The 12,541-nt window shown below is 27.9% G+C and overlaps 1 protein-coding gene across 2 annotated transcripts in view; it reads left to right on the top strand.

Annotated features, from left to right (window-relative positions):
- The window catches only part of LOC132931672 (cyclic nucleotide-gated cation channel subunit A), a 180,884-nt gene that overhangs the window by 151,094 nt on the left and 17,249 nt on the right, over positions 1 to 12,541 (top strand). For both annotated transcript variants that reach the window (XM_060997582.1, XM_060997581.1), the window contains exon 7: positions 2,790 to 3,037. In XM_060997582.1, the coding sequence (XP_060853565.1) occupies positions 2,790 to 3,037 (248 nt within the window). The remainder of the gene's footprint in view (positions 1 to 2,789; positions 3,038 to 12,541) is intronic.

The raw sequence follows: 12,541 nt of genomic DNA, 5'->3' as shown, positions 1-12,541 counted from the left end.
ACGATTTAGTATATCTTAAATCGTGCTACCAACCAATAATAATGCTTTAGGTCGAACCATAAAATATAAATTAATAATTACATTATAAAAAACAGTAAAAACACATAAACACGTATTAGCCCATAATAATTATAAAAAAAGAGTACAATAACATATACTTAACACTATTGTTAAAGACACTAGGACACACGTCAAAAAAGAGTACTGTCCTACGAAAAAAAGTACGTCTGGTCACTATATTATATAACGATAGAAATAACTTTTACTAACGAATGGCACGACGTATTTTATTATTATACGGATGATACGACTCAACTAAACGTACGAAACGCCATTTTTTCTATAGCATTGTAATAGTGATATTTAATCGATTACTCTATTACAGCGCGGCAGTATATAATAATGTTATAATAATATGTTCGAAACTCGTTTTAATAATTTTTCAATGATCAATACACGTCTTGAACGTGTATACACTGTTTTTTTTTAATCATTTGCCACTTCCCCGGCACGCGGCAGTCTATAATAATTCTAGTTAAAGATTTCGATATCATTAAAGCAACAATTGTTTATTTGATTAATGATGATGTGATTTATTATACAGTTTAAATATGGATAAGGATAACTAATAATAGTATTATGCTTGCAGTCTTACTATTCGATCCTAATAACTGGTATGATGGTATCCTATCGTTAAATGCAAATAAATAACAAATAGCGGATTATACCTACATTATGTAATTTCATACTTCAAAGAATAAATTATTATTTTATCGATGAAAATTATATAATATGTTTTTGAAGTAGATACTATTTTATATTGTCAGGACGTCAAGTTATGAATTCGATGATATCAACCGTTATCTTTATACTTCTAAATCGAGTTATAAAAATTAATTCTACCATATTATCGCTTGTTTTAAAATTATATTGTATCCTATGGTCAAAAAATAAAAACCGTAAACGTTTGAAAAAGATGGACATTTTTACGTATAATTTAAATGTAATCAATCATACATATAGTTATTTAAAGTACGGATGAACATATATTATGTTAATAATATTTATTACATTTCGATCGTTGTCAATCTCAAACCCGTTGGGGTAGTGACATAATAATATGGTACACCGACTACGCCCACATAGTTTTATGCCTAATATATAATACTATTATATTATATCGGGAATGGCCGTGTAAAAGAACTCCGCCTCATGAATATTTAGCACGACAAAAATGGTCGATAATAATCACCCGGCGAACGGTGAAAAAAAACAGAACATTTTTTTCTCAACGACAAAAAATATTACAAAGCTATTGCTGTTTTTTAGACCTTACGCCGACCCACCGTATACCGTATAAAAACGTTTATTTACATTACGAGTATTTATTCGAACTCCACATGAAAGCGGATGAAAGAATATTGCACTTACCTATTGTTCGTCCTCGAGCATGACATCCGACACAGACGGACGTGTTCCACATTATATGGTTTAACCGTGCCGTCCAATGACACTTATTCAATTCGACAAAGATGGGAAATCTGTCACTTAACATTTTTTTAATATAGCTAAACCTTAAAAACGTGATACATCAAATATCAATATAAAATGTTCCAATACTCCATTAGATACATAACATTAATATTGAATAATATTATATCGTATAAAATATGACGTATTATAACAGTATACGAATACGGTGATGTTAAAACTGTAGGTAACTCTTCGTGTTCCGCCATTATATTACTATCAGAACATTATATTTGAATCATATGCATAGTATTTTTTTGATTAAGATTAGTTGTTGTTGTTTCAATCTCCGAGTCAAATGCATCTCTAAAATTTTATATTAAAATCGATTAGGTTTTGTTCGAAGAACTATTGTTTTTAATAACGGTTTTTATCGAATAAATAAATATAAAATAGATGTTTAAATACCTTAATTGTTTATTCTTATTTTTAGATCAATTAGCAAATTTTTATCTTTCGAATAGCATATTTTAATTTCTTTTAATCTCTGCAGTAATCCAAACGGGTAGAAAATAATTTTGAAGTATTAAATCGATATATTACTGATACACGTTATAGTTACACGAAACATTATCGTACACCTTACAACAAGTCGTATATTTTCTCTAATCAATTTAGTTAAAACTTTTCCTGATGATTTATGTTATTTGTACATTTTATAATAATATTATGCTGTAATGAGGATCAATACCAAAGTAAAACTAACAATTTCATTGAAAAAGTTACGAGCTTAATTAAATTGTAACTTTTGTCTTCCTTTATTTCTTGTACAAACAACAAACAGCAAAATCTACAGCAAGTTTCTAGTGGACCGTCTAAAGAGGTTTACTTTGTTACATAAAATCGATGTAAAGATTCGTTGTGTATTCCGCTGGTCGATTGTTATCGCTTATTTTTTTAGCTCACATAAATGTGGCCCAGTGCACCTACTCAAATAAGAGTATATCGGTGGGAGGGGGACTAAAGTTAAACGACTATTGAACCACAAGACAAATAACCGTACCTACAGCTCTATCACTCCCTTTCACGCTTTACTGGGATAAAGTGTGATTTTCGTCCAATCTAAAACACTGTACGACTATATGCACTTTAATCCAATGTTATCTTTTATCTCTCTTTCACTATAATATCTTTCTCCTTACGCGTATACAATATGCATCTATTTGTTAAGACATATCTCAGTTGAAGTTTATGAACTTGAACTTAAAATACTGTAATTTCGTAAATGACATGAGGTATAATAATCATTCGGTTCGCAGGTGAAACACCGCAGCCGGAAAACGAACTGGAACACGTATTCGTGGTGGCCGATTTCCTGGCCGGTGTACTCATTTTTGCCACGATCGTGGGAAATATCGGCAGTATGATCAGCAACATGAATGTGGCCAGGGTAGAGTTCCAGAACCGCATGGACGGCGTCAAACAGTACATGGCCTTCAGGCGGGTTTCCAAGGAACTAGAGGCGAGAGTTATCAGATGGTTTGCCTATACCTGGGCTAACAAACAGGTAATGTTACCAAAACCTGTTTAATGAAATAATTATTAATATGACGGTTATTTATAACTTGTGAACGTCTGGTTTTTAAATAATATTTATTTAACAAATTTTAAATATTACGAACAACAAAAAAATATAACAAATATAAAAATCAAATTACAAAATTAAAATTACTTAAAATTATCCATATTTAAACAATAAATATAAAAATAATTATATTACGTGCTATACTGCTATATTATATCAAATAAGTAATAACTATAATTTATAGAAAAACATTGTCCGTGTATTTACATACATATGAAAGTTATAACCATTTTGATTACTCATAACAAATTATGTATTTTATTAAACATACCTAGGTACTCATAGATTATAATATATACATTTTTAATCTAGAGGAATAATTATTGTATACTACAATTTTCTTTTGACTTATAGTGTATCTCAATTGTAAAGATTTTAATATAACAAGAGTTTTAGATGCAAAATAATGAAATTTCCTATTAAATATAATCTGTTAAGATTTTAATAAGCTAATATTGTAAATATAATAATTAATGTTTAAGTATAAACGGTACACAAAAAATAATCAAATTTTTATAAATTATAAATTCTACTAATATTATTTAATGGATAATCCATGTTCAAATAATATTTTCATAACACGCTTTTAACAAAATCTTTTTTTCAGCTTCACTTTTTTTTTGGTGTAAAATTTATGACCATATAGGTAGTTACTTTGACCTGACACTATATTGAAATTATAAAATCATCTTTTTGTTTCGAATTTTTTTCAAAGAACAACATTCTTTTAATAAATAAGATTACAGAAATACTAAAAGCAAATATGATGAGTAATAATATCCATTAATGTGTAAGTAAAAAACACATTGTCGGTACCTATATATACACTATCCAAAGTATTTTCTTTTAAAAATAACACGAAATATTTTATCTAGTGACCTCGGATTAAAATAGGGTTAGCAATACCAAAATACACTTTTTTGACGATTTTTGAATTTACGTATGGTTTTGCGTATTTTTAACCTTATTTTAACTCGTAATTCAGTCAGTTTTCGTTTTAAACTTTTAAAGCCACTTTCAAAAATTCAAAATTACATGCAAAATTTGATCCATCCAAATATTGTATTTAAAATACATGTTTAGCAATATAAAATCTTTTAAAAAAATAGTACTTCAATATTGCCAAACTCTTTCTGACAATATTATTTTTAGTTCAAGATCACTGAATAGAAAATATAATTCATACTTTGTGCCTACCTTTAAAACACATTATATAACATATTACACTTGAAATATTTGTTCAGATAAAACATATTACAGACTATATTATTATTATAATATAGCTAAATTAATATTTTAATTGTTATCCTACTATAATAAATTAATAAAACAATGTGAATTTTCTTAAACACACTTTATTTGAAACCATTTCCATTGATAATTAAAATATTATTATGATTTAAAATCAGGTTTAAACCTGACCGAAACTAAAATCTTTGTAATTCAAATTTAAATTATTCAGATGAGTTAAACTTCAAAAACAAAACATGTTATTATATTTAATTTACTTTTTATTTAATTTTTTAATTAAAAGCATTTATAATTGTATTTTAATTTAAAATAAGTAAATAGAAATAATAAACATTGGTAATAATTTAAACTAATATTTAAGGTTAGGTTTTATGGTATAATATTATGATAATAATCTAACTGTAATAAAATAAATGAAAATTGTTTGACAAAGATTTGAAAACTATTAATTTAGTATAAATGTGATCATCTTCTTTAAACACAATTAAGAAGCCTTTGCAAAATTATTAATATAGTCCATTCTATCATATTGTATACAATACTAAATATCAATAAGTGTTGCAATGAAAATTTTATAAATCTTGTTTGCGAGAGTCAAGTTGTTACCTAAGACTAATCTGAGAAAAGTTTGTGAAAGTTTGTAATTTTGTCTTGTTATGCTAAGGATAAGTTTTCAACATAGTGTTTATGATCTTCTAATAAAAAAATCGTCAAATTTATTTTAAATAGTTATATTTTCATAAGTTTAATGACTTATACTTTGTACACTATTGTGTACAACACATTATTATTAGTGCTACTATTATTTGATTTACGGTTATAACTGTACTTGTATAATTTCTAGAATACCAAAATAAATATTAAGTCTGTAATAAATGTTATTGACATTATATTATTATGATAACATTTAACGATAATTAATTGGATATTGCTAGATACATTTCAATACAACTATTTTATGAATTAAAAGGTTATCTATTTATAAATTGTAATTTAAATCAAAATTATGTCCTTGGCATAATAACAAACATTTTACTCTGAGTTACCTAATATTTTGTCAAAGACGTAATAATATACTAAACGCGTCATAGTAAATTATGCAAATTATTATTAATCTTACAATATATTAAAACGTTTCGGTAAAACCGACCACACGACATATATGTACCTAAAAAGCCTATCTAGAACGCCGTTATACAATAATGTTTTTATTTTTTAAATACAAATGTATTATTTTAACAGCATATTATTAATACTATACTCATTAGGTGCCACAAAAATTAAATTTTTATTATACACCTTCGTTGTTATCTTCATATTTTCGGAATACTTTAACATAATAATATATTAATAGAATAATATATTATTTTAATACTAGCATATTACTATATTTAGATTTATATAAAATACTATAATACGTAAACAATTATCAAAAAAAATATCTCACGTTACTTGTGGAAAGTATAGAATTGCTACAAATGGGTGGCCAGAAATTTCTGTATAATATCATAGGTATTAAAGCATAACAGTCTAATAATTTTTGCGCATTCAAGTATTTCTTTAAATTAGTGAATGTTCAATATTTTAACAAATTATCTCATTTTTGAAATTTATGAATGTGTTCATACACTAACTTCAATGTCCCTAATTTAAATAAGTATAGATACTAAGTAAGTATATGAAAAACATGTATACACAAATAGTTTTACAAATAAGTTTAATAATATATTACTCTATATACTATTAAATTATTTAAGTACAAAGAAATGAGAAAATGTATTGCTTAATGTATAGTTAGACACTTATAATCACACAAACGCATTACGCGTGGCGTAGTTAATCATCCCATTCGCTTAGAATTAATATAAATCAAACTCCCATTTACATCGAGTAAATATGTATATAATAAATGTATATATATACATAATATTATGAACCTATAGATTGAATGCAAGCACATTAATTTAGCAACTCAATTAACACAAGTTTAGAGTTCAATATTTAATCTAATTTAGAACCGCCTGTCGATTATCTCACTTCACCAGATGCATTAAAATAAAACTTAATTTACACAATCATTAAATTCCAGTAAACGTGTTAATCTTACTAACATAATTATAATTTATTAAATAATTAGTTTGCTTATATTAAAAATAAATTAAATGTTTATCAATCATCATTATTATAAAATATATATTTATAGTTGAATCAGATTTTTGTCACTATTATATATATTACCGTAAGTATTATGTTTACTTTTTAATTTGATACTGCGTATTGTTTCATCCCAAGCTACACTTAATAAAAAAATTGAAACACACAAAAGTCATTCAAAAATAGGAATACTTTTTTGATGTAACTACATGATTATATTATTTTTTTACTCAATTTTAATTATTAAAAACGAGGTATCATAATTCTTGAATTATTAATTGATTAGTAGTTCATATACTCGTTTATTATTTTTCCATAAAACTATAGCAATTTTTACATATTTTAAATAGATATTGAACGGTTAAATTAGATTGATTAGGTGGTTCAATTTTGAATAAGCTTTGTTTATGTAAATATGGCTTATTTCTAGAAAAATTATTATCGTTGAATAATGTGTATTTTTTTATGAACTATGTTTATTCTATAAATAATCAATGTACAGCCATAGTTTTTATAAAAATGTATAAACAACATTCTTGTTTAGTTACAAAAATATCTACGTCCCACGAAAAATCATTGAAGTTCAATTAATTAATATGTATACCTACGAAAAATATTCCTTTTTATTTGTGTAGAAAAGATAATTATCGGATAATAAAGTTTTAATGACCTTGTCATTAAATAAATGACATAATAAATTATAATCACTTTGTATGTCAAATAATTCTCGTTATTATAAATTAAAAATATATGCTTAATTAATACAAATTAATTTAATAAGGGTCAAGTATGTATATATCCTTACATCAATAACTTATAGGTACATTTTTTATTCGACAAATTCGATCAATATTAATAAATATTATAGCCGATTCTAAGTACTTTTAAGGTTAACAGCACATTTTATCGAGAATGGTTATAACTTTGGTTTAATTAATATTTTACCGACAAGTTTTTAGAAAAGTTATTAATTATGGTAATTTTTAATGGTGTCAAATCCTTTTTTGATACTGAATATCAAAGTAAAACTATTGACTTTACAATATTTTTTTAACAAATTTTTTAGTCTTTTTTATATAAAATGTATGTATATTAATTTTTCTAACATATAAGTTAAAATTATAAGCAAAAACATAAATTTAATTAAAGTAAAGTAGTAAAATATCCAATTTTTGAGAAAATATACAATAATTATTGTATCATATTATAATCAATGATACTGGGTTTTAAAAGTTTTTACTGAAAACAGTTTTTAAAACCCTTCTATAAATTAAATCTTAAAAAAATGTAATTTTTTATAATGGTATATGATATTCTATAAAGAAATAAGCTTCTAGTTAATTTTCTCGATTACTCTAAACAAGAATTCGTAATATATCTAACGTTTTCGTAAAATCAATTATAAAAAAGCATTCATATAATATATATATATATATATATACATAATATATAATTCCAAATCACATATAAATCTAAAGTTTGATGAATTCGAATAAACTTATAGTCGATAAATTATACAATGATACAGTTTTCAGACATTTATATAAGTGTTACGAGATTAAACATATGTTGTGTATGGTAGTTCGGTTTGAGCCGATACCGTCCATTAGTCAGTCAGTCCTGGTTTAATTCCGGGTGTGACGACATTTTAATTATTTTTGAGTTCACACTTAAGTACTTAAGAAATATTAAACATAAAACAAATTGATTCAAAATTTTACTTATTTATTTAATTATCCAAAACACCGTTTTATCTTTACGACGATCTAACAAATTTCATACATCAACAAGCAATTGTGTTGTAATAAGAGTAATTAAAAAAATGCAAAATACATTATACTTACATGGCTAAAAATATCCTAATTACCAAGTGTACAGTCAAGGGTTCTCAACACATATTATACGAATAACATTACATACATTTTAACGGAAAGCAAAGCAAAACCGGAGTGAGACAGTAAGGACCAACGCTTGTGGACCGAAAATTAATTAAATACGCGCATCGCTGTCGACCGACAGACAATGAAGCGGATTCCTATTGCCCGACGACCATGTCCTGTTCGCGCTTTTTAAATTTATTAACTATTTTTTTCGCAGAAAATGAAAGTTGTGCCAAAAATATATTATTATTTTAAGTAGACGACACGTCTACTTCGAGCATAATATTCGTTAGTTTGAAAACGAATTCACTGGAGCAATCAGTAAACTCTATTTATTTTGTCTCGTATTTTTCGGAATTCGCCTTCCGCGTGTCAGACATGGATATACTATATAAACAAAGAGAAACGGTGTCGACGTGTCGACATAGCAGCTGAGGTGGCTGCTAATGCGAACACGGCCGATTTGGGCCCGGACGGTTTTCTTCGAGGCTGGAGACACTAAATCGGGTTCGACTCGCACGGTCCGTGACCACCGCGTTACCGAGTTGTATAAGTCGTAGATCACTCCGCGTAACAGTGACCATACAGAATGGTTACAATAATTGAATAATACGCGCATTATACTCACACAAGATCCGTATTATGTGTACCGGTTGGCCCGGAACGAGCCTAGGACGTTGTATTGTCGTACAAAGGGGCCGGTTAACCCTCCCCCCTCCCGGACCCCAGGCCTCCACTATATTACAACGACGCGTAGTCTCCGTGATCCTCGACCCCGCATCCAACTCTATCTTGAAAACGGTGCGGTGGTAATTAATGTTACAGTTTTTTTGGACGCCGTCCAAAGTGAATTTTTCGCCGTCCGGGCGTGTACCCGTACTTGGCAGGGGAGATTCGAAGACAAAAAAAATAGTAGGTAACCTACACTATAGCGTGGGACCGGAAACACCCGGGAAACCGGGGAAACTTCGGCAATCGGATCGTTTATAAACAAAGTAAGGATTTTGTAGTTCTAAAGAACTGTAAAAAAAATTTTGCGACTACTTAAATTTAAAAGCACTAAAAATCTTAAAGAAGAGCTAGGTTAAAAGTTATTTTTATAAAAACTTGGAATACTAATAATGAATACTAAGCCTGCTAATTTTTTTTATTCTTTGAATTTAACATGTTCACATGGACTTTAAGTATGCAGTTAGTTAAAAATATTGTCCACTGTATAATTCTTACATAATTATATGAGTAAAAATATTAGAAAATAAATTTAAAAAATAGGTACTTTTGATAATGACGGAGTTAGGTGGCGTTAAAATCAATATCAAATTTTACATTATATTTCAACTACGTGTTTAACCATAACGTATTTCATAAAAACAAAAAAAGTTATAAAAATCAAAATTAAAACAAAAAAGATATAAAATGTATGCTTTATTATACGTAGTGTAAATTTAATTTATTGTTGGAATAGTTTCGATTTAGACCAAAAGAAAAAAGCAAATTTCTACAAAATCCAAATTATATTTATAATGTATCTACTATTATATTATATATTTATATGACATATGTGATCAAATATACTCAGTAAACTCTCCCCTATTATTCCTTTAATAATTATTAATTTATTGAAATTCTGATTTTTGGTATTTTTAAATTTTATATTTTATATCACATTTTCAAGTTTTTTTGTGATACTGATTTCTGTTTTTCAAATAAGATTTCCCCATTATATTGAGTGAATAATATTTTTAATAATTTCGATGTACCTACTCAAAATCAAAATTCGAATAATTAGTTGTTCAATTATTAGAATGTTCATACTAAGGATAATAGTCCAAATGGTTTTAAAAAAATGTGTAATATTGGATTTTTTTATTATACTTGGACTATTTTTACAAATTATAAATATTGTATATTAAATATTAATTACTAACATTTCCAAATTAATATTGCCCCGTACTTTCAAACACGTTATCGCATTCACTCACTATCCTTGTGCGCAAAGTCAAATAGTTTTAAAAAAAATACACGTTTGATATATTCCCTTATTTTTTTCATTTGTTTCAATGATAGTCATTAAATTGTTCGGCTGGAGCGACTACCTGTATGCTCTCTAACCCAATGCGTTAGTAATATTCACAGGCACGTATATTTCACTAAGGACGTCATTCTTGCGGTATTGTTTTCTGCGCGGAGTATTTATTCACAAACTTCAACGTCCGCCATTGTAGTCTGATGTGATCCCACAGACTGTGAGTTAAAATTATTTTTCGTGTGTTCCTATGGTTTGGGTATTTTCAACTTTCAATTATTCCTCATTCTTTCCACTCGCTCGATCCACGGATTAAGTGAATACTTATAACTATTACGTGAAAAACCAGCTACTATTGCGATCCGTTGTGGCAATTGTATAATTGTTGAGTCATTGCAGCGATTTTTATTTGCAGTAGTCTCATTCAAAATCCCATCACTATACATTAGCTTCAAACACAATTATTCTTCAAGACATCGAATTGCGTTGAGCGTTCGATAATTTAATTCGAAACTAAATCATCTGCGTAATAACAAGAATTACTGAAAAGTGAGAGGTGTCCGTTATTTTAAGGTCACGTGATTTCAACGAAATAGTTATTTAAATAAGTCGTATTAAATTCGTTAAAAACGTTCTGTATTGTCAATGTTTTGTCGTACTACTGTGACGATATACAGCGACAACTTTTCGCGTCGGCCGTCCCGTGTAATCATTAATTTAAGTCGTTATACGTATTTTTGCGTTTATAACATGCGCTTCTCACTACAAATAAGCCTCCGCAATGATTCATCATTCGCGTAATAAATTATAGCGTTCTCGCCCCGGTTGATTATTGTAAAAATCACGTCAAACACAGCATACGAGTGGAGTGTGATAAATTATATATTATTACGTTCTTAAATAACATATTCTATAAAACTCGGAGTTGTTATAAACAAATCGTTTTGTTTCCGCCGTAACACCTATATATAGATATAGAGAGAAAGAGATAGGGTGTGTGTTTGTGTGTGTGTATGTGTGTGTGTGTGTGTGTGTGAGAGAGAGAGAGGTTCCTACGCATGACATATTGCAAGATTTCGCTACGATTCATTGTTTTAAACAATTTGGAATTTTGATCGTAAAGTTTGAAAATTGTCACCGTTTACTACAATAATAGCAGCTGCCACTCCTCGACGTCGACAACGCGTGCCCGCACGTTGGTGTTGATTATTTAATTAATTTCGTATCATTCTGATGTACGTTCGTTTATTTTTGGGGCACACTACATTATTCACTGTGAATAAATCTCAGGGGTTGCTGATCGCTTATACAGTAAATAATTATCGTAGGTCTCTGTATAACGATCATTTCGTCGATATAATAAAACGTTCAAACGCGCGTATATTAAAATGTAATAATATAGGTACGTCGATCTTAAATAATATCTGAAGAACTCGGTTTTGTACACGAATTCGTCAGGCGTATTTTCGTTGTAGCGGATGATAACATAATAATAGATACATTATTGTAATGTGTCTTTTTGTATTTTTTGCATCGAATGAATAATTTTGTTTTCTGATGTTTCATATCGTTATATATACACTATACAGGTACCCACCATACTATTGTTAACACGCGCAAGATAATATATCAATAATACATTTATAATACAACCCGAACCATTATCATTGTAATATATTTACTTTGGCGTTATATAGAAACGTATATAATAATAATAATAATAATGAATACAGGCATAACATCTCCTTTTCAAAATTGAATAACACAATTGGCAGTTATACCGTGTTAATAAATCACCCCATATTCAGTCTAAACTATTTATTCGTTAACTATATAGTAACTATATATAGCTATACACATACTTACAGATAGACGTATAAAATTGTGTTCTTAATGTCTGCGTACTGAATCGCGTCGAATTAATATTGAATTATCGGTAAAACAAAATGATAAACAAAAACGAGTATATTATGCTTTTATTTCCAGTAGCACAATTATTATGTCATAATTTATTACTAATAATTAATAGATAATGATGTACTGTCGCGTTAATCTCAACACCAAAGAATAAAATATCTGTACGTCAAATAAATATTGTTATTCCAGATTATAGAA

Source organism: Rhopalosiphum padi, chromosome 1, assembly GCF_020882245.1.
Source record: "Rhopalosiphum padi isolate XX-2018 chromosome 1, ASM2088224v1, whole genome shotgun sequence".
Lineage (NCBI taxonomy): Eukaryota > Metazoa > Arthropoda > Insecta > Hemiptera > Aphididae > Rhopalosiphum > Rhopalosiphum padi.
This window is presented reverse-complemented; position numbering and strand designations above follow the sequence as displayed.